Genomic DNA, 23696 nt, shown 5'->3' on the forward strand with positions numbered 1-23696 from the left:
CACACACACACACACACACACACACACCTCGTACAGCTAGAATACATTTACTTTCTCTCATCTGCAGACTCGCCCATGTATTCAGCAAACCCTGTTCTCCCTCCTTTCTCTCTCTCTTTTAATCTACTTGGCGACAAAAGACAAAAAGAAACGTTGCAGCAAAAGAATGGAGTGTCAGAGAAAAAAAACAGGGATGAAGGACATGAGCAATTCTATACAGTACACAGACTATTTAAAATAACAATAAACATCAAATAATTCAAATGCAGGTCAGTAATAACGATTAGTTTATTAAAATGACATTTTAAAACAACTGCACAATTTGTCACTGAAAACACTGGCATTTGGCTACCCTGAAAACATACGAGTCTTGGGTCATATTTCACCTTCAAATCCAAAGAAAATATATATTTTTTAAATCTAATATTTTTTTCTTTTGATTTTAGGGTGAGATATGACCTGACATCAAGGTCAAGGACAATCGTAAAATGTAAAGACAATATTTAGAGTATCATGTACAAAAGAGGAGGGGAAAGAGCACAGAAGGGAAAACAAAACAATGTGCTTCATGAAGCATAATACAAAACAAAAGTAACATAAGCAGAACAAATTTCTTATGAATAATTAAGAGTGGTTTTAAGAATGATTTACACAGAAATGTTTGTATTTAAAGTATTTTTCTACAATTTACATAAGAAAATGTTTTACAATTTCTACATTGAAAATATCTTAAAATTCTCTGCTTGACAATGACTTACACAACAATGGTTTTACAAAACATTTACATAGAAATTTTTGAATGAATGAGTATAAATGAGCTATGACACAGGAGCAAATAAAAGCATTAAACTTGTATTCAGACAGGTACTGAACACACATACTATCATGTATACTGAACATGTAAGAAGGGCTAGCCGTGTGTAGCTGAATTGTGTAGAGATGGAGTGTGATGGATAGACAGATAAAGTAACAAGAGTTATATCAGCTTTCAGCAGGTCAGCCTCTAAATCCCATAAATGAGCGGACAGCAGGGGAACACGGCACCCAGAACAAACATCTCACCCACTGAGCAAGAAGCTTTGACTGTGGTCGTTCAATAACATACACAGAACCATACATCAATAAAACTGTACAACCATCAGGTGGCCATTAAAGTATTTCACACACACCCAAACTCCAACCACCTCTCAGCTGGAGTCAGTCAACATACAATCATTCTTTCTAATCATCAGAATTCAAAAGATGAAAACTGTAAATTGCCTACATAACTTTTTACATAACTGAAATGTATTTTGGCTGGACATTGATGCGGTCCAAAGCTCCATATATACAACTATGAACATGAAAAGACTGAATAATTCTTAAATGCATATGAATTTAGTTACAAATTAATAAAAAACAAGGTTAATCTGTAACAATGTGGGACACTAAAGCTCTGATATAGATTTTTTTTAACCACTAGAAAATCTGTCATATTCAAGCTGGGTTGTCATGTGACAAGGCCTCATTTACTTGGTCGGAATTGTTAGAGTTGAAAATTGTTGTGAAGATGAAAATGCAAATTACTGAAAATATTACTGCAAACTACTCTAATTTACCTTAGTCCTAAAAATACAGTATCAGCTTGCAAGGCAAAAACTCACAGCATGTATTTGGAACCACAATGTCTTCGATGAACCTCAAGCTGGTAAATAGCAGGTCAGATTAAAAGTTTCATTGAATTTAGCCTCCAAACTGCAAGGGCATTCATAACCGAAACCGTCGGCATGTAGACTTCATTTTGCAAGCAGAACCTCTTTGTTCAGTTTTGCTGGCTGGAAAGTGATGTGTGCCATAGAAGAGCTGTAGCTTTCCTCCCAGCCACAAGGAGGCAGCTGTTTTCTCATGCACAGACACACACAATGGCTTTGTTCCAAATGAAGGTATAGGCAGAAAAAAGAAAAAAAGAAAAAGTGAAATCGCACTGTGCAACCTGTTTTACTTCCACAATGTCATGCATTTCAAAGTGAAACAGAATATTTAGTTATGAAAACAAGTTTGGTGGGACTTGATTTTATCAATCTGGTATTGACCGAACTGGTTTAAAAGTGAGCGTTGCATTCCAGAATGGAGTTAAAATGAATGAGAGTTTAATAAAACAATGCACAAGTAGCTATTTGTCAGTTATCGAACAGCCTGCACAGTTGTCAGCAGAAAAGCAAAGTAATTTCCCAGGAAGAGCAAATTACTGTATTTTGGGTAAAACTTTATATTAGGGAACACATATTCACAAACAAATAACTGTTTCCCTAAATAAACTCCTAATTTGCTGCTTATTGTAAGCAAGTAAGGTAGTTGTTGCAGTAGTGATGTTTAGGTATTAGGTAGAGTCAAGAGATCTAGAATAGGGACATGTATTAATATGTGCTCTAGAAGTACTAATAAATAGCCAATATGCTAGTAATATGCATGCTAATAAGCAACTAGTTAATAGTGAATAATGTTTCCTAATCTAAAGTGTTACCGTAAAATAAAAATTAAAAACACAAAAGCCAACATTTTTTTTTTTTGGAATAACAAGAACATATGCCTGTAAATTGTAGATGCAATTTTGATAATGTGAACATACCTTAAGACTTTTAGTAAAGAACATTTAGTAAACAGGGTCAATTGAGGCAGCGTAGACGTGCTAGTTCCTGATGAGAAGTGGCTTTAAACAGTAGGCAGTATAATTATCTTTTTTTCATAATTATTGTTTTGGCCAAATTCCCAGGCAGCATGTATGCTTTACAGAGAAAGCAATCCTAGAATGCAACAAGCTCAGAGAAAAAAAAAATACATCCAAGATGGTAGATGACAGAAATACTGGAAGACTTGTCCAATACATGGAAGAAATGGACAAGTATCCCATGCACTTTGCATGAAGTGCTATCTGTGTGGCATGTTGAGTTGCTGCCTATGTAGACACAAGGATACAGTTCATCTAGGATGCTGCCTTAATGCAGGCAGCAAATAAAGTACACTAGGTTTTGGAACAGTCAATAACAGACATACATACACTCTACAGCACAGTGTCCTGCATGCCATCAGCATCGTCCAGAACATTGTTGCGTCTACTGCATGCATCAAGTAGTTTTTTGCGAGGTCCAAGTGGGATATGGATGCTAATGAGGTCTTGCTCAGAGCACAACAGCAACGCCTCCAGGTCCATCTGCTCTCTATGGAAAATGGAAAGGAAGTCACTCAGTCCCTGAGATGCCAGGAATACTTCTAAAGGACCTGACGATGGCTGAAGCTCGTCATCCTCCTCCTCCAAACCCAGGTCTCCTTCCTCCCATGGCAAATCCTACAGGATGCCGCCACATGAGAACAATTATCATAATTATCATAAAGCCCCTCTTCCAGATCTAGATGCAGTGTCTTCTCATAAACTGGTTAGATCAACAGATTTACACTGACTGATTCAGATTAGCACATTTACATTAATTCAGATCAACAGATTTCTATAACTTACACTAAATGGCCAAAAGTATCTGGACACCCATTTAATAATCAGGTTTGCATAATTTAGTTATACTAAATACTAAAAAGTGTGTGAAGTCAAGCATGCAGTCATTCAATCTTCATGGACAGCCATTTGTACTAAAATATAACCCTTTTTGTTCCAGTATGATGTCCCTGTGCACAAAGGTCAATAAAGACATTATTTACTGGTGTGGAACAACTTGAAAGGCCTTCACAATCCCCCTGCCCTAAACCCCACTGAACACATTGGGGATTAATTGGAAACACAGACTGTAACCCCGACCACATGGCCCAACATCCAGTGCCAGACCATGTCTAATTGGGAGCAATTCCCTGCAGTCATGTTCCAAAATCTAGTGGAAAACCTTCCCTGAAGACTGGAAGCTGGGAGCAACTCCCTATTAATGCCCTTGGTACTGAAATTAAATGATTCTTTGGGTGTTCACGTTTGGCCATGTAGAGCAGGGATGGGTAACTACAGTCCAGTAGAGCCATTGTCCTGCAGAGTTCAACTCTATCCCTGATCAAACACACCTGCCTATACATTTCTAGTAAACATGAAGACTTTTTTGCTTAGATTGGGGATGGAGCTAAACACTGCAGGACAGTGATCCTCCAGGACCGGAGTTGCCCATCCTTGATGTGCTGCAAGTTCAAGACAGCCAATATTAAGAGTCTAGTTCAGGGGTAGCCAACTCGCTCCTGGAGGGCCATCCTGGAGAATGTGGCCCCAACCTGAATCAAACCTGATACACACCTGATCCAGCTAATCAAGATCTTCTGGATTACTTGAAAACTACAGTCAGGCGTGCTGGAGTAGGGTAAGAACTGAAGACCTTAAGAAGGTAGCCCTCCAGGAGCATTAACTTAAAACTAATCAGATGAATCTAGCACTTAATGATTCAGAAAGGTGCTGTAGGGATTAATAGGAACAAGTGGAATCTGTATGGTATCTGCTGATTTTTGTTTGTACCTGCAAGTTCTTCTCTTGGAGACTCAATGAGCTGCCTATGCTGCCTTCATCAAGACTGGGTGATCGCAGCGGCAATCTCCCCCGTAAGCGGACATTCGGGACCCGTCCCACTGGTTCACTCCCCACCACACTGCCCTCATTCCGTCCCATTCGGAACAACCCATCAGTCACATAATTCCGACGGAATACCATGGTACCGAGTCCTGGGCGGTTGAACAATGAGTCCCGACCCGAGTCTGTACTTATTTCGGAGTATGCAGCATCATACAGACCTGGATCACTGAGAGCCCGGGAAACAGTGTCTACCTCATCGTCATCATCATCTGGCCTGATGTCCTGTTTACCAGAAAACATGTTACGGATGTTGAGCCGAGGGCTGGACTGCTGTCGTCGGTCGACATACGTACCCTGCTTCAAGAACATGACATCATTGCCCAGCTGAAGACCAGAGAGCGAGCGAACACTCCTGCGCCCATCTTCGGATATCTTGAATGTTCCATCACCTTGCTTCTTCTTCTCAAGACGCCGCTGAATCTTGGTCCGGCCTCTAGTTGTGGACTGAAGCGTTGCCTGTAAAGAGAACTTTATCATTGTCATATTCTTTGTCATACTTCAAACTGTATACAAACTTGTTAGCATTGCCTCGCACACATCTAGAAACCCTATTTGAAGACTGACTACTGTTAGTGAACTAGCTACTCTTATAAGGAAGCAAGTTTTAATTTAGCAAATGCTTTTATTTAAAGCAATATCCCAGCATCCTGGGGCTTTGCACAAGGGCATAATGGTGATAAGTCATGTGGGAACTGAACCAGCAACTGCTTTAATCCACTGCCAAGTGTTTAACAGAGTTCATGTATATGGACAGCCCTTTCTAAATTACAGGCTTACATATTTTAGTTACACTCTTTACTAACGAGCATAAAGTCAAGTCATGCAATCTCCATAGACAATAATTTTTTTTTTTACCATTCCACCATGATGATGCCCCCTTGCACAATGGTCAATAGAGAAAGCCACCTGCCCTGAACCCCACTGAACACCTTTTAGATAAATTAAAAACGCAGACTGTGAGCCAGGCTACAGTCTTATTGGTAATGTACTACATTCTTATTCAGGGTTGTCCAATCCCGGAGGGCCAATATCCTCCAACCTGCCCAAACACACTAGAATGCTGAAGAACTTGATTAGCTGGTTCAAGTGTGTTTGATTAAGATTGGAGCTCCGCAGGATAGTGACCCTCCAGGAATAGGTTTTGGAACAGAGCTTTATAACTTGCTTGTCTATATTGACCTAATGGTTAAGTCCATGAAGCAAAGGTTTTATGTTGAGTGTTACCAGTTCTATGCCCTTTAGTGTTGCTCAGGCACAGTACCTGTGAGTATGTCATGTTGGAGTCGAGGGTGTTGAACTGAGGGAGCCTTTGACTCAGGGTGCTGCTGAAACTGCTGTAACTCATTGTATCTGACGTGTCCATTGCAGCACTCTCTCTCAAGAAATGCTTCTCCATGCGTTCGTGATGCCTGCGCTGAAGCTTTTCACAGTCCTTAATGCGTTTTTCTGCATTACGGAAGGCACGGTCCTTTAATTTGCTCACCAGTCTGGGATTGATGGTGATCTGTTTGGCGGCGATAGTGTCCAGATATCGCACACAGTCCATGTGGCTCCTAGAGGCTGCCATGTCCAGTGGTGTGTGGTAGTCATTGTCCAAGCACCACACATTGGTGCCAAATGACACCAGAAAGGACAGACAGTTGAGATGGCCATTAGCTGCTGCCAGGTGAAGAGGAGTGTTTCCCCAAATATCACATTTATCTGGATCTCCTCTGTGGACCAAAAAAACAACAGCGGATCGGTTCCATCTAATTTACATTGTTACATGGTCAAAATTATTGGTTGATGGACATGGGTTTGTCAGTGACTGATACCAGTAATGATATTTAGAGAGCATGGTGGCTGATGGCCAATATATAACACAAATTAATAATGAAAAATTAGATGTTGACAAAATATTTATGCAAAATGTTTTTTGGCCAATGCGCTCAAAATGGCTGATTAATTGGCCTTGCCAATACACTGATCAATTACTAGTGAAAATACAGGGTGTGTGAATACATGTGAATGTACCCATGTGCATGTCGGTGCATGATAGCATGCGTTCATGTTCTGTTGTGTGGCAAGGTGTTGATCTGAATACGTAACATGATGCTTTGGAGCTCTACTTACCCACTGTACCACACATGTACACACACCCACACACATTATGCAAACTGCTTTTGTGGCTTACCTCTCGATGTCATTAAAAACTGTGCACCATGTAATGCATTCATCATCTTCAATGAAAGAGACCTGTAGTATTCATTACCTACCATACTGTTACAGACAATTCGTTTAATTTGTGTTTCATTCATGAGGCACTATGTTGACAATTTAGCACAAGTGCAAAACTCTGTTTATTGTAGGTTGGCATTACATTGAGAGCATGTTAACCAGTCATCATGGTGTCAAGATTATGTATGTTTGCAATGGCCTGTCAACAAACTGAAGTGCAACAGACCTTAATTAAGACAAATGCATTGAAAAGATGCTGTATATATACTCTGCATATTTAATAAGCTGTCTGCTCTCACTAAGGTCCTCTTTTAGTCTCAAATTGTAATATCTGCAAAGCTATAAATGGCAACCACCCATTAGCAGAGACCAGCAGATTAAAATACTACAGAGAGCAAAAACGTGAAATCCTGAGGTGTATAATGGTGCTGACATTCAAGTTAACAAAATGCCAACAGCCAAGGAAACAGGCAGGCGGGAAGAGGAATAGCCCTAATTCATTATGTTGACCTTTAACTGTGAACATTAACATCTTTCTCTCTGTCTGGCCATGTGTAAAATTCCTCTCCATGAACGTGAATGCAGCCCTGGACTCTCTTTAAAGACTCAGCAGTAAAACTTACTGCTCATTAGAAATGTAGCACAGCGCTTGTCTGTACTCTAGACATATTGGAGCCGTGATGCTCAAATGGGTGATGCAAAGTCTGTTTTGTCGATCCCATTATTGATTGTTCCTAGTAGTGGTAAAGCAAAATAATTATGCTCTCAGCTACCAAGAATAGTGTATTACTCAGATCTTTTTTCATAATAATACTAGAAAAATTGCTACGGAATGACTTAACTTTTTGGGTGGCGTTACATACCTCTCCTCTCCAAACACCTGACTCCATTAATTAATCTAAAGCCCATGTTTCATAATCCATAATTCATAATCAACTCCTGATGGATAAAATCAAGTGCCTGCCATACATTTTTCTTGCTGAATATTTTGTTTTACTCAGAAATAGGATGGAAATAAGCAAAATGTGTTAAGTTAAACATGCTTTACAAATACAAATCCGTTCCATGAATGATTTGGAAAATATATGGAAAGGCAAAAACATTCCGTCAATTCCATGACATCCAAATAAAAGCTATAAAAACTATAAAAATCAAAGTGATCCCCTCTCCTAAACACACACTTTGTGAATCATGAACTCTAAACGCTGAGTTATTATGACTCAAATTGCAGTCGCTTCTCTTTGTGAACATGATTCAGTAACAGATCTGGTTCAGTCAGAGACCTGGAGGGACTGATGCAGAACACTAATTAGAGAACAGTGAGGGTGTTCACAGAGCAGAACATTTAGCTTCCATTATTAACCTGGCCAGGAGATAAGAGGCAGGTTATTTAGATCTAATTACCTAATGACTCGATAAACAATACAACACTAGTGCTCACTCCAAAAGCCAGTTCTAAAAAAGAATAGAAAACTGTGCCATTATTCACTTTCCCTCATGTTTCAAACACATATGATGATATTTTCCTTGGATGGCTGGGTGGAGGGCTAAATTATCTTAATGCAGATGTGATCTGATACAGGGGAACACAGAACTGCCATCCTGTTAATGAAACTGAATATGCCAAAACATAACCAGACCTGAGAGCATTGTATATCATATTAATTATTTTAATAATGTTTAAACTCTTAAAATTACATGTTTCAAGTAGAACCAAATAACCATTTAAATGCATTAAAAATGAATAAATAAAAGAAATGTTCACATGCTAAGATTTTCAGATTGTACACTTTTAGATTGTGTACATTGTGTAGATTGCAAAATATATACTGTATTTCTACACAATGTGTTTTAGGTGGAGTCTGACCCATCAGAAGCTTTACAGATGTTACTATACTAGGTATTTCTGAAAAGAACATGGCTAGAATTTCAATAACAACCGCCTTCTAGAATTAGACTTATCAGATATTACCAAAATCTAAACAGAAAAAAACTCTTATTATTATGTAATTTGGTGTCTCGAAATTTTAATTCTTAAATTAAAATGTTTTAAAGAATAAATACATTAATAATTATTAAAAAAAAAAATATTCTCCATAAATGATTCACGCATCACTCACCCTCGTGCCATCACCAGTCTGAGTGCGTCCAGGTTGCCGTGGTGCGCGGCCCAGAGCGTCGGCGTCATTCCATCCTCATCCGGTGCGTTCAGATCTTTGCGCGTCGCCTCTTTCAGCAGGTGCAGGTGACCGTCTCGAGCCGCCCGGTGGTATTTGTCGTTCATGGCGGCGGCTGAACCCTCTGACCCGGCTCACGGACGGTCATTTGGCGTGCATTGTGCGGGTATGGCGAGATTTCACGTGCGCTTCTAGCGTCTCCACTCGAGGAACTGCAGGCACGCTCGAGCGGTTGCTATGGGAGGATCCCTGGGATGGCCACGCCCACTTCCGATCAGCGCACACCTGACATATGAGAACTCGGTGACACATTCAGGTAAAATCACACTCTAGTATATTACAAGAATGATAAATATTGATGCAGGAAATAATGCAACGATTTGACACGACTGCCCGTTATATTTAGATAAAAACAAAACGGGCCACTGGTATGAAGGACACTGCAAGTATATATATATATATATATATATATATTAATTTGTATAAATATTATCTATTTTATATATTCATCCAGCCTGTAAAATTCTATTATTCTCCGTTGAGGCTACTCCCTGCAGCTGAGAAAATGAATACACAACACAAACATTAAACTAATCCAATCTAAACAGAGGTAAACCCTGCTGTGACCTCAGCATAACCTCATTCTAGCAGATCTGACGTTTTTGGCCACAGCATTATCATGGGAAGACTGGACTTGTCATTCTAATTTCTAAGGCTATTAAAGGTCTATTGAAAGTGCATGCTATTTTACCTTCATTACCTTTAATCCAAATGTGATCATTTGCGCTGCCTCTGAAATTTTTTGGGAATGACATTGCAAATCACTTATTTTCCCATGTCCTCTCTTCTAAGTGTAAGTCCCATCCTGCATTTGTCTCATTAAATATCCTGTTTTATTCAGAGAGACATAATATTGCCTATTCAGAGATTATACAGTATGTTGATTTTAACCAATTTCTGACATATATTGGTTTTGAACAAATGGCATTCAAGAGTTTTTATAATATGTCTATACATGCAGCATTTCCAGCTTTTTTATTTTTGCTTCAGTTTATATATACAGAGTTCATTCACACCCCTCCAAACACAGAACACTATTACAGTAAAAATAACATAAAAATAATAAACACACACTCCTCTCACTGCTCACGAGGTCAGAGACCTGAGGGTTATGTGTCCGTTCTCATGGATTGACTCAGAAGAAAATGAAGCAGAATGTGTCAGAAATAACAGAACTTTTGACTGGGCAGTGTCAATTCATCCATATATACACAACACAAATAGGTCAGAAAAACAAAACCTTTGATTTTACTGAATTACATTTTAGAGAGAAAGTGTCAAGTTGAATTAAATCGGTGTGATTGTGTTCAGTTTGGAGAAATGGAGTCCGTTTTGTTGAGTTGATTCTCTCTGTCATTAAATTCTCTGGATCTCAAACAGCTTGACATCAGTGTCGTACCAAACAGGAGGATCCTCGTTACTAAAACAAGAAGAAAAAAAATGTTTTTCCTGTTTTATGAGACATTAGCCACATTTCAACATATAAATACATGCAAAACATCACACCGATCAAGTCCTAATAAAATATATAATACAATTAATTTGTGTGACTTTCTACTCCGAGTGTTATTTTGAGTGTAGCTTCTGCATTGTCCTGTAGAGGGAGACAGAGAGCAGGACTCACCGTAAGTAGATGATGCCCCACATGTATGTGCGGAACCACAGAGCCGTGCCCTCATTGGCCTGGTACTTGCGGATGAGGATGGGATGAGGAACCGGCAGCAACCCCACCAGAGTCCCGTGCTGCAGAAACTTCAGGATCTCAGACTCGTCCGTCAAACCTCTACAAGAACAGCAAGAGCATCCGCACTCAGTCAGGGGAAAATGTAAAAGTGTAACACACATCCTTTAGGCTTCAAAACTGTAAAACCACATTGAAAATCTGGGATTAAAATATAATTTAAACCTGGCATTTAACAGACTTCTAGGATTGTGAGGCATTTAAACCAATATAATGATATAAAATGAAGAAATATATTAGATTCTGCACTATTTCTATGCGATTAGGCAAATATACGATGCTCTTTGCACGTCTCAAATCATGCTGAAGAACAGGAACATGTTTTTGATCGTGTCAGCTCATTAAAGCAAAGGAGAATACTATCTCAAAATTCGTTCACTTATTAAGCTAATAATAGAATTTGTAATGAAACCATTTGCATTAAATTACAACAGAAGCATTTTTACTAGTGCTCTCAGATGTTTGGACCCATTGTGTATATTTAGGTGGTGCCATTTTTGTTGTGTGTCGTGTGTAAAACAGCCTGTCTGAATGGCCAGGTTCCTCAGTATTAAATGATAAATATGTGTATGTGGCTCTCACTTGTCTATGCAGATTTTCTCCACCTGGGGCACCAGCACCTGCAGGAGTCTCATTATAGTCTGCAGAGGAAGTTTACTCTTCCAGGAGAGGACCTGAAAGAGAGCATGCAGAGATTGGATGTGATGAATGTTTTGGATAGGAAAACATTTAATTTTCTTTCTGAAAATGTTCTCACAAATATTATAGTCTATATGCGGTCCACACACTCATTGGTCTATACTTGAGGATTTATGACTGACCCAGTCTTGAGTAGGAGTCCAGTCTGATGAAGACGACACACGTTTCTGACTCCCATCACAATCAACGGTTTCACACTTCTAAGGAATTAAAAAAAAAAAACATTTTATTGATATAACCAGAATAAAGTACTGTAGATTAAATGTCAGGGTCATCAGGCGATTCTGTACCTTTTCATCTTCACCTGAGGTCGGCTCAGTGTCTCTGACTCGTGTCTCAGAGCTGTGATCTGATTGGCCGTGGGTCGAGTCACTCTGCTGCAGTAAGAGTGTCATTCCGTCCTCAGAAACTTGTGATGTTTCTGTTAGTTTATCAATGCCTACAACATAACCAAAAAATGTCATATTTATTTTAATGCCATGTCACAGCAAGGCCATTTTTATGGCAAGATCAAAGTGAATAACAAAAGTCATACAAATAAAAAAAATGAAGTAAAAAAAACAAACAAAAAAACATCATAAATCAACAAATAAGCTGTAACATTACCAATACCAGCAACACTAGCAGTTCCCATCCAAAGTAAACTTGTGTGAAAATTTGGAATATTGCATAAAACATTTCCGAATATAGCAATGTTTCCATTGTTCAGAGCACAAAATTATGACTTCCTGGAAAACTATTATTATTATTATCATCATCATCATCATCACTAAGATTAAAATGATTAAAACCGGGGAAGCTACTGCAACAATTTTTTCCTGCATAATAATTGTGCCTCAGAATGTGCAGATGAAACGCAACAGCAAACGCCGTCATGTTATCTTGTGTTGCATGCAGTTGTGTGAGATTTTTGGGAAGGTAATAATACCAAATCATTTTGATGATAGACATTTCAGAATGACTGAAACAATATTTGAGATGGCTGGTTCATCTAATAACATGATCTGTTAGTCACATGAGTTTTTTTTTGTTGTTTTTTTGCACATCAAAGAATTTATTCAGTAAATGTGTTTTCACCGTAGTTTATGCCCATGTTTTCTTTTTGGATAAAGAAATCATCTGCCTCAATTGCGTGCATGTGTTATTATGCACATTTTAAGATTTTATGCACTGGATACATAATTTCCATCCAGCTTTTTTTAATGCCATATCCCAAAATTTGCATAAAAATGTGGATGGAAACTACTACTAGCTACTGAAGTTGGTTACGTACGTGGCATGGCCTTCAAGCTGGCATTCAGAGTGCCTGTTTGAACTGGTGCAGTTTTATATGGTCCTTCACTACAGGCAGTGTTGCAGGGGTTGTTGGTCTCCATGAAGACGGCATTATGGGTGCTGTTGCTCCTGCTTTTCCTCTGCAGGGCTTTCTGGATCGAGCTGACATCTGTAGGCAGGTTAGCAAGCTGGTGAAAGAGGTTGCGCTTGCGGATGATGCCGTACACCAGGTTAAAGTTACCTGATTTTTAGAAACGGAGATGAATACAAACGCTTATAAGAATTACAATAAACATTCTCAACAAATATTTGAATATGTTTGTACAGTCTGTGCTGCAAAGTCCAAAGTTGCAGGATTGCGTATGAAGGGTTGCTGCAGAAATCATGTTATATGATAAAATGATTTGCATTCGAATAAACAGACTTTTGCTGCTTCCAATTTCTTATTTTATTTGTCATTTAAAGGGAGAACTGCCACCATGACTGTGCTGACTGTATTTACAGCAGCGATGAAGCTTCAAAAGCAACTTACCATCGAACTGGTACTGAATGATGTTGTTAAAAACTTCTAGCAAAAAGAAAACCAGGTGATGGTTAACAGGTGAGCAGAACAGGAACCAGAGGCTTGAGAAAACTTCTAGCAGATGTAGTAGTTTGTTGGCTGCTACCATAGACAGACTTTTCAGGTAAGGAGACACTGAAAGAACAACAGCAATGATTTATCAGGAAGTGAAAACGATCTCTTGAAATGTATGTGCATTTCCGTGAGGAAACTCGCATACCATTGACTATAATAGTGAGCAGACAGTCATACAGGGGCTGCAGTCGCTGATGTCCACTGGTGATGATCTTATGGAAAACCTGTCAATCATAAAAAAATAGTTTGCATTTTAATGCTCAGGCAAATCAATTCTTAAATCTTATTAGCTTATATTACCAGGAATGCATGAACTGAAAAGATGCACACATTGAATGCAACGCAAGTTGCTTTGGATAAAAGCATCTGCCAAATGCATACATGCAAATATTCATTAAGGATGCATTAAGCAATTGTGGTGCATGTAGTATTAAAATGAAGCTGCGTGAGTGAGACTGGACAGCTTTAGAAAATCGGAAGACTTAAGTTAAACTTTGGGTCTGTTCTTTACAAAAAGCTATAAAATAATTTCAAAATACATGCAATATTGTGCACAAGTCATATGGACTACTTTAAATGTGCTTTAATTCAGTTTTGTTTGTAGCTTTTAAAATCTCCATCGTCTCCAATATGATGTGACAAAGGCACATGAACGTATCGGTGTTCATCTCACCACTATCAGCAGGTCGGCATGAGTCCCAGCGAACACTGAAATATCCATCGGCACTCGCACACTGTATGGTTTATTCAGACGCACCCCAAAATTCCTCTCTCCACTTAACAGCAACAAGATGAACACGCAGATATGTACCAGACCGACACGTGCTGCGAACACATACATATACACACTGACACATATGCCTATTTTTATCACACCCAGTTCATAACAATAAGACAACACTAAAAATTAGCAATATATTGAATTAAGATCAGAAAAGTACAGAGAGAAAAAATTTAAATATGCACTCATTAATTTTTCAAACCATCATATTATTTAACTACAAATGTCTCTCAACGTACAATAAATATAAACATAAATTTATCTTGTACGTGTAACAGTGAATGCGACAGATACTCACACTGATTGGTGCGAGCGTCATTCAGATAGAATAGAATTGGTACCAGAATATCCAGCACATCACTGCTCTTCAACACATAGAACAGGAACTTCTGAAACACAGAGATGAAGAAATGTGAGTACAGAATTAATTTTCTACAAATTACATAAGAATTGTAAAAATAAAATCATCATTGAAAAATATGAAAATATTTTTATTTAACATAAAACAAATATTTTATTTCATATTTTATTTAATTTTACAATAAAATTATCTTATTTTATATTTAATTAAAAAAATACAATAAAATAAAATATAAAATGACACAAGGTGGCACCTTGTTGAGGTCACAGAGTTTCCAGAAAAGCACCAGCAGCTCCTGATGAAACTGGATTTTCTTGCAGGAATGGGGCAGGTATGTCTGCAGCAGGGGGTTATTGAGCAGCCGGCCGATTCCTCGCAAAATGAAATGAAAATCCTACAGGCAAAATACATGCATTTTAGAAAATACATGGGTATTATTAGAAACATAATATGTGAGGATACTGATTATTTACAGTGTTTAAAGGTCTATTACATGAGTAGGGTAAGCGTCGAGGGCTTTTGCACTTGTTTTGGGGCGGTTGTGAAGTGTTTGTGTGTCTCACCTCTTCTCTATGAATTCGAGACAGGTAGTTTACAAACAGGTTTTCGCCTCTTGTTGTCTGAAACATATCATGAGGAAACATCTGATACTCAAGCTGAGCGTATGAAATTCTGAACTATCATAATACTGAACACAGGCGAAATGTACAAAAATTATGCTGCTTTTTCACACAAGAATGTATGCTTTTTAATGAAATGTCAATTATTCTTAATGTGTAATTTTTAATGTTTTATTCAGCACTAAATCCAGCAAAAAAAAAGACAAATTTTGTATTTACTATGCATTAATTGTGCTTACAGTATCATGTATCATGCATGTTTCGTTGCAGGATTAATGCATGTTTAATTCATTGATTTATCACCTGGCAAATAAATCGTTTTTGCATTTTTAACTCAATTTTATTTTGAAACATTAATTTTTGGATGTCATCATAGTTGACATCAATTTGCATTGTGGGATATTGTATTTTACGAAAAACAAAATTAGTTTAGGCTCGTCTAATGCTTTTAAATGGTAATAATATTTAAGGACATTGACAGAGAATTTAAAAGTAACAATCCCATCATGTTTCAAAATGATCAAATGGAATGTTCCCTTAACGTTTGCATAACATTTTTAACACATTCAAAAAATAGTTTTTTTTTAAAATGTTTAGAAAACATTCAGAAATAACTTAATGGAAACATTACACTCTAAAAAATGCTGGGTTAAATACAACCCAGTGCTGGGTAAAATAGGGACAAACCCAGCAATTGGCTGGGTTTGTCCCTATTTTACCCAGCACTGGGTTGTATTTAACCCAGCATTTTTTAGAGTGTAGCAAAACATTCAAATAACTTTAAAACAGTCAAAATATTCAGTTTTTTAAATGTTCAGAGAACTTTCAGAAAGTTATAACCTAATGTTAGAAAAACATTCTTAGATTTTTTTAAGCTGCGATGCTATACTGCACACATTAGTGAGTCTTGTTACCTGACATCCCTCAGCAGTTGTGTTCTTGTTGTAATCAGCAGAGCAGGTGTCAGTATTGGTGCTCAGGTTCGTGCTGGTGTTTGAGTTATCGACAAGCTCTTGCTCCAATGAAACGATCAGAGTCTGAAGCGCCAGCTCTGCTAGCATCCCCCGCTGGTCAGAGAACATCAGGTGATTGTACGGGATGCCGTACCCAACCGGATCATACGCACATACCACGTTAAGAAGAGAGGTGAAGAGCGGCAGGGCATGTCTGACAGAGAGAGCGCAAACTTTAATTGCTGCATCACCAACAAATGATAACAAATGAGCGTATATGCGTCACCTGTTTTCTCTAGAGCAAAAGAACGAGACCCAGAGAGAGAGAACTTTAACTGCTGCATCACCAACGAATGACAACAAATGAGCGCATATGTGCTTACCGGTTTTCTCTAGAGCAAAAGAATGAGACCCAGGGGTTGAGTGTGTGCGTGTCAGATGGCGACTGGTACATTTCTTCTGAGAAACACGTCAATAGAAGCTTCAACAACTCTGCCCTGAGAGTGAGAAAAAGAGAGTGAAAGGAATAGAGAAATAATACTTAATGCTTTTAATCATCAAGGGTGCAATAAACTGATCAAAAATGAGAGCAAAGACATTTATAAAGTTACAAAAGATTTCTATTTTTTTTTTTTATTTATTTTTTTTTTAAATGCTGTTCTTTTGAACTTTCTATTCATCAAAGAATCTTGAAAAAATGTTTGACATTTTCCACAAAAATATTAAGTGGCCCACAAAAATATTTGGCAGCACAACTGTTTTTAACATTAATGATAATTAAGAATTGTTTCTTGAGCAGCAAATCAGCATATTAGAATAGGGTGACCATACGTGCCTTTTTTTTGCCAGGACGCGTCCTGGCCAGGATTTCTATATTGCCTAAAATCTCTAGGGGACGCGTCCTGGGAAAATGGCACGTATGGTCACCCTATATTAGAATGATTTCTGAAGATCATGTGACACTGAAGACTGGAGTAATGATGCTGAAAATTCAGTTTTGTTCACAGAAATAAATTACATTTGAAAATATATTCAAACAGAAAACGGCTGTTATATATTGTAACAATAATTCACAATATTACTGTTTTTACTGTATATTTGATCAAATAAATGCAACTTTGGTGAGCATAAAAGACTTCTTTTGACCTCAAACTTTTGAACGGTGGTGTTGGTCCTTATTTAAATAAAAAAAATAACAGTTATTTTTCCCAGTGCAATAAGAAAGAAAAAAAAAGTTCTTCAACTCTTAGAGCAGTGGTTGATGGACAGGTGAGTAGGCAGTCCTACATGGTTGTTATGGACACATCAGGATGGATTAGATTTATAATACAAATGTAATGTGGTCACATGCAAACTACAACCAGCTGTAAAGTAGGTCAGAATGTATAATAAGTACACAAGAGGGACAGGGCAGTATGAAGTGGGCGGATCTCTGACCTGTTGGAGTCATGGGTATGATTGAGAGGCGGAGTCTGAGCAAATCCAACACCAGCTTCCCAGATTAACTCACAGCTGTCTATAGACTGGATATCAGAAGGGCCATCCTGAACATACACAATTTATGTCAATAAAATAAACTATTTATTTATTTTTCCAAATTTAGATGGACAAAAATTGCATTCCTGCTTAGGGTTTCTCAAACTGGTGTTCGCAAACCCCTGGAAGATTGTGAGGAAATTATAAAAATGTAAGAATTAATGAAATTATATGTAAAAAAATAAAAAAAATAAATCACAAACAACAACAATTTACTGAAACATTTAGTAATATTTTTTATGTTTTATTAAAGTTAAGTTATTTATGCAAATATGTTGTCAAATTACTGAAATATTAACTTAAAATCTCAGGGGTACTTCAAGTATTTAACATCAAAAAAAGATTCAGCTGACAAAACATATACTGATAAAATCTGTACCCTAAATGCAGCGCAAGTTGCTTTGGATAAAACAAATCTGCCGAATGCATAAAATGTAAATGTCCAAACACATTTTCTACAAATTTCTTCGTGTTGTCTGTGCAAACATTTAAGACTTCGATGCCTCTATTTGAATGAGCAACCATTTTGTTGAATGGTGGTTTTGCCAATTTTATGTTTCATGTAATGTTCTAGATGACATTTTAAGACACGAACTAGTGCTGGTCACTTCTACGTCATTCTCATGGACTTAAGCAGGTGTTTCTTGGCCAGACCAAGTAATATGAATCTGATTTTATTAGTCAAAAGCTCTGCCAAGATTAGGAAGGATTGAGAGGGTTACCGCACTGGTCCTGCTGTGGCTCTCGACAGTGAAGTCGGGACAGAAAAGCAGATCAGATATAGCTGTGAGGAGAGACTCCGCCAACGGTCGCGTGCTCTCGTCATCGCTTTCATCCTACAACACAGACACACACCAAATCAGTCTGTCATTCGACAAAGAAAGCATGTTTTTAATCACAAAAGCAGAAAATTCATGCATTCCTTTTTTTTTAAACAGTGCAAACTTCAAGACTTCAAACTCGTCTGACAAGCGTTTGAGGAGCTATTGGCTTTCTGAAGAGTTTCACGCACACAATCACTTCATCAATACACTCATTCTGCTCCCTTCATCTCTCTAATCACAGGATATTTAATACGCCGTCGTTCTTGGAGACAGACACAATCAGAGCAGTGTTTAGGCTGGTAACAGGAGACCGTAAAAATGCACCGCAGAACAAACTCTCTCTCACACACACACAGCTCATGTTTTAAATAAAAGTCCAAGCTAGGCAAAGCTTTGCTGTGCATCTTCTTAAAACCTGCTTGCACAGCTCATGTTTGGCGGTGACGTTCTGGGAGTGTGTGCAAACTGCATGCTTTACTTGCATATTCAACCATTTGGAGAGGTAAGAACTTTATTAACCACTCTGAAAGCAATTTTGAAATGTCCCTCACCAGAGTCTTGCCCGCTTTTGGCACAGTGGACCAGAAGAATCCACGCCAGTCTGGATCCTCGAAGATATACGGCAGAATCCGAGTCAACAGACGAATGCAGCTCAGTACAGTCTGTCTGTCTCTCTCACACACACAGCACGAGTCGGCGTTCAACACGAGCCTTTCCACTGCCTGCAACACACACACACACACACACACACACACACACACACTTTAAAGGTGCACAATGTTTTAAAGCTGAAGAAATGATTAGTACTTCAGAAAAGTCAATTGATCTAAATACATTTTTTAACCCGTTACTGTTCAAAAATAGTCTACAATTATGCAATCTACATATATTTCTTTCAACTTTTCATGCTGCAGTGGTTCATCAATATGCATGCATATTCATGTTTATCAAGAAAATTCAGTCCCAAATGTAAATGTAACATATGTGAAAGAGCCTAAATATATATTGCGCAAAAAGTATTTTAGAGACAAATCTAACTCACAGATCAAATAAAAATCATGAGAATCATGCATAAAGCCTCAGTTGATACCTGGGTGAAAAAGGTCCCAAACAATTTTTTTTTTAAATCTAAAAATAAATAAATTATGTGTATTTCTGACACATTTCCAAAATCTGGTTCCTGCACTAATAACAATGCATTTTTCCTTATATTTTTTTATGCATCTCTTCCCAGTCAAAACAGACCTAAATGCATGCATGTTTACACAAGAGTCATATTATTAGGCTACAAAGCATTTATTTTATAGTATATCATAGGTCCCCTCCCATGCTGAGATCACATGACCATATTTTTTCTCATCATTAACCTCCATTATGGGACACAGGCTGTACCTTGTAACAGAGGGTTGCCAGATTGGAAGGAGACTCCTCTCTCACAGCGCGGATCTCAGCAGCAGGAACCAGAGCAAAAATATCCTGTGCTGTCAAGTTGACTTCAGTCCAGAACTGGTCCCAGAACACATCCTCAGAGGCCTCTACGGGCTACAAAATCACACAAGGGTCAATTTTTAAAAGTCAAAATTAAAAAAGCATAACCTTTCAGAATAAATGCATTGAGATAAGATAGTGGCATCTTCGGTCTATAGACATCTTCCCCTGTATCTTCTTTCAATTACGTTCATTATTTGTCAAATATATATATTTTTAATTTTCTAACAAAATACAAAATATATTATTTTTCCTTTATTTATTTATTTTTTTAACATTCTTTGATACAGGAAAGGGTGTTGACAGAATTAATTAATGCGATTAATTAATGTAAATTCCTCATAAACACAATGTGTTTACTGAGAACAATTAAAGCAGGTCAGCTTCAACTTAAATGTATGAGCATCAGCCGTAAAACTCAATAAGAAACGAGAAAAGCAGACTGAATGTAATTAAAACAAACAGCATGACGGATGGCTGCACACAGCTGTCATGTTTTAAGTTTTTGATTCTCTCTAGTGCATAGGCTATATCTGAATGCTTTGACATTAAATGATGAGTAAAAACTAAATTTAACATTAAAAGAAAGTTGAAATGTCCAAACGAGTGTATAAAGTTGAATATTATTAGATATTATAAGAACAACGTTTTCCATCTGTTACACTCCAACAGCGCTTTGGAACATTTTTAACCCTACACAAATGCTTACAAAAGTCACATAAAATAAACCTGACCTGTGTTTTGGTAGTAAGTTGTATCACCGCTTTTCTGAAGTGCAGTTTGGAGTCTGAATTACCCATCTCACTCCGACCTGTCCACCGCGCACCTGTGTGTGGCGCAGGTGAAAACGACGCCGAATTACCAATCCTACCACGGCAAAGGTTTAGCTCATGAATATTAATTAAGATGTACGGACGTTGACGTGAAATTCGCCAGCTCCCTTGGCACACGTTTCAACCGTCAGCCAATCAGATTGGCCGACTGAGAGAACATCACGTTATGAATATACATGAGACAAGGCTTAGTAGTAGCCATAGTAGAAATCGTTTGTTCGTGACCAGGATGCAAGCAAAGTCTTTTTTTTCCGGGTGTGTAAAGTAAATGTTTGCTCAACGATTACTCTTTAAATGTTGAGTGCCTTAAGCATTCCGTGAATTAACGTTAAGCTGCTTCTTTAAAGGCGCGGCCAGCATTGAATACAGTGAACGGTGTCCTCAGAATAAGCGTTTCCTTTATTAGACTGCTCATTAGATACTTTGTGATTTAAGTATAAGCATACAGTAAACACACAATAATATTTTCTCTGTCCCCAGTGGAAGTATATGTTTCTCTTGAAGGTGTTTAACATTCTTAGTGAAAAAACACCTGTTGTAACTGTGGATATTGTTTCCTGCACCATTAATTGAATAGTGCTTTTAAATACATAGAGTAAAATCTACAAATTTATTGTATTTTAGATACTGACAGCATAGTTATTGGATAGAACTGAAATGTATATACTTTACTAGGAATGTAGAAATACTTTTGGATGTTGCAAGGCAGAGTTTGTGTTTTCTTTATGTTTCATATGAAGCCTAACATTGCGTGGTTGCAAATTACAGATTTACCTCATTCATTGCAATTTTGGGTTTTTAAGCTGAGATTCAGAAATGGTAATATGACTGTTTTTGCTTTGACATTTCAAAAATGGCAAAAGAAGCAACGTCAGATGACAATATTTGGCCAATTATTACAAGCAAAATATGTTTAAATGCATTTTCAAATCCATCATTTTCAAATCCAAAATTCATTCAGAAAAATATTTACATGCTTTACTTGGAACAGTCTTGTTTACATGTAATTTAACTAAATTAATTAAATTTAATTAATTATTAATTTAATAAAACTCATTTCATGCTATTCTTTTTAGTAACTGCTGGTGATGTTCATTCTTACTGTTTATTATTCTCCAAAACAGTTTGTATCTAATATCACCCGCAGCATTTCCTGTGTTTGGACATGTGCAAAACACATTATGTGTTTAAAACCAAGAAAGAAAAGCTCATCTGATTACTGTAACATGTTACACCCCACACTGAGCAAGAGGAAAGATGATCCAACAAAAGCAGTCAGCGTATTAAATTCAAGAGGCATCTTCAGATGCTTTCATATCATTTGCAGTGGTAAGTGGTGATTTTATTTATGTCTGTGTTGCTGCATTGTTGCATTTAAAGACCCCGTCTATGTTTGGAAAACAATACTATTCTTTTTCTGCAACATTAATATTTGTTTTATTTTTTTCTGCATACAAATACCTGGATGACCTACTGACCTTAATGTTATTATTAATTTTACATAAATTTATGTCACATGTTATTTGTGCTCACACTTTATTTTTATTGATTGCAACATTTCTTGGTGTAACTTATTGTTAATGCATTTAATGTAGTTTTTACTCTTTAAACTTTAACTCCTGTTGTTACAACCAAGGACAACCTTTTTTTGACTGGCATAAAGAAGAGGTAATTAAAACATTGCAAACATGTAAATTACATTACATGATTAATTTTTTTTAATTAGCACTACTTTTCTTCCACAGACAAAGTTTGTCCTGCTAGTTGTGTGTGTCTGATCTCCTCATGTTTGGTTTTAAAATGGAAAAATGGAGAGGTGTGTGTATTACTTAATATTGTGTTGAATTGTCTTTGTTTCTTTGACTACCAGTTGATTCACCAATGACAACTCTGCTCTTCATAGAAACAGTTGCTCACTAGCCTCCATCCACATACTGTATGCATATTTAATATATCTGTTTTGTTCTAATGCATTGCAATATTTTTGTGCCATTGGAACAAGATATAATACATTTTTATATGCAAGACAGATTCACTGTAAACATAACATTGAGTATCATTTATCAGTTACCAAGTATGTTATTGAATTTTTTATGTGTACATTTGTTGCTGGGAATCTCACAGGAATGTGATCTGATTTTAGGCAAACATATACATTAACTATTGTTTTCATTATAATATCAGAGCAACCAGTACACAACAGAACTGCACAATGTAGTAAACTGATTAAATGGCAAGCAAACCATAGCTGCACTCTTACATAACTTTAAAAGAAATTACAAACTGGTTTAAGTTATTGTTTAGAGATTACTCTTGGTTCCAGTAATGATCCCCCCACATGTATTAATAAAGGCACCGATGAGATTGTGAGAGCTGCATATAATCATCATCACTGTATTCAGCTGCTGAAGAGAGAATCTCCCTGAGTTTGCTCTGCAGCAGCATTTGAGGTAAAGTTATTTATTCATTCATTTGCAAATGTGCATAAAATAAAATAATTAATATGAGACACATTTAATGTATATATATATATATATACACACACACACACACACACACACACACACACCTTTCTCTTCATTTCATCACATTGTGTTCTGGTTGTATGATTTATGGAATAGATGCAGTGAAGTTTTTCATAAATTGAAAAACTGACTTGGACTGAAATCATTTTATTATGTAAGAAGTAGAGTGAAAAGTGATAGAAGAGACCTCAAGGTAGCAGTGAATGCAAGAATGGTATTTACAGTAGTTTCAAGTTTAGTACAGATTATACAAAAAGTTTTTAATTGCAGAAAACCACAATTGATCATTCAGAGTCTAGTTGTTTTGTTTTTACAGGTTATTTTGTCATAATGAGGTTTCTAATCTCACTTTGTGTTTCACTGCTTCTGCTGGTTAAT

At 37.2% G+C, this 23696-nt stretch overlaps 2 protein-coding genes across 2 annotated transcripts; both read right to left on the reverse strand.

The window, feature by feature from the left end:
- Positions 1-2844: 2844 nt before the first annotated feature.
- On the reverse strand, positions 2845-9206 carry LOC107676419 (Usher syndrome type-1G protein homolog). Its single transcript, XM_016470956.1, has 4 exons — positions 8929-9206; positions 5853-6303; positions 4478-5047; positions 2845-3325 (listed from the first exon to the last, which is right to left on the reverse strand). The coding sequence occupies exons 1-4, from the start codon at positions 9090-9092 to the stop codon at positions 3041-3043; spliced, it is 1470 nt and encodes a 489-aa protein (XP_016326442.1). The 5' UTR covers positions 9093-9206; the 3' UTR covers positions 2845-3040.
- A 783-nt stretch (positions 9207-9989) lies between these two features.
- LOC107676437 (protein HID1-like) lies at positions 9990-20822 on the reverse strand. The gene is made up of 19 exons (XM_016470982.1): positions 20695-20822; positions 19865-20014; positions 19024-19194; positions 18371-18484; positions 17550-17656; positions 16496-16609; positions 16074-16326; positions 15103-15159; positions 14793-14933; positions 14477-14567; positions 14071-14222; positions 13543-13621; positions 13293-13457; positions 12759-13001; positions 11776-11924; positions 11608-11685; positions 11369-11460; positions 10670-10828; positions 9990-10465 (listed from the first exon to the last, which is right to left on the reverse strand). The coding sequence occupies exons 1-19, from the start codon at positions 20758-20760 to the stop codon at positions 10402-10404; spliced, it is 2445 nt and encodes an 814-aa protein (XP_016326468.1). The 5' UTR covers positions 20761-20822; the 3' UTR covers positions 9990-10401.
- Positions 20823-23696: the final 2874 nt, after the last annotated feature.

This window comes from Sinocyclocheilus anshuiensis, unplaced genomic scaffold (assembly GCF_001515605.1).
Source record: "Sinocyclocheilus anshuiensis isolate Anshui unplaced genomic scaffold, SAMN03320099.WGS_v1.1 scaffold2270, whole genome shotgun sequence".
Taxonomy (NCBI): Eukaryota; Metazoa; Chordata; class Actinopteri; order Cypriniformes; family Cyprinidae; genus Sinocyclocheilus; species Sinocyclocheilus anshuiensis.

Coding starts and splice junctions, on each gene's coding strand:
- LOC107676419 (XM_016470956.1), bottom strand. CDS start 9,092: ATGAACGACAAATACCACCGGGCGGCTCGAGACGGTCACCTGCACCTG. Junction 6,304..8,928: donor AGACTGGTGATGGCACGAGG/GTGAGTGATGCG, acceptor TTTGGTCCACAG/AGGAGATCCAGATAAATGTG. Junction 5,048..5,852: donor CCAACATGACATACTCACAG/GTACTGTGCCTG, acceptor TTCTCTTTACAG/GCAACGCTTCAGTCCACAAC.
- LOC107676437 (XM_016470982.1), bottom strand. CDS start 20,760: ATGGGTAATTCAGACTCCAAACTGCACTTCAGAAAAGCGGTGATACAA. Junction 11,925..12,758: donor CAGCTTGAAGGCCATGCCAC/GTACGTAACCAA, acceptor GTTATGTTGTAG/GCATTGATAAACTAACAGAA. Junction 10,829..11,368: donor GAGAAAATCTGCATAGACAA/GTGAGAGCCACA, acceptor CTGTTCTTGTAG/AGGTTTGACGGACGAGTCTG.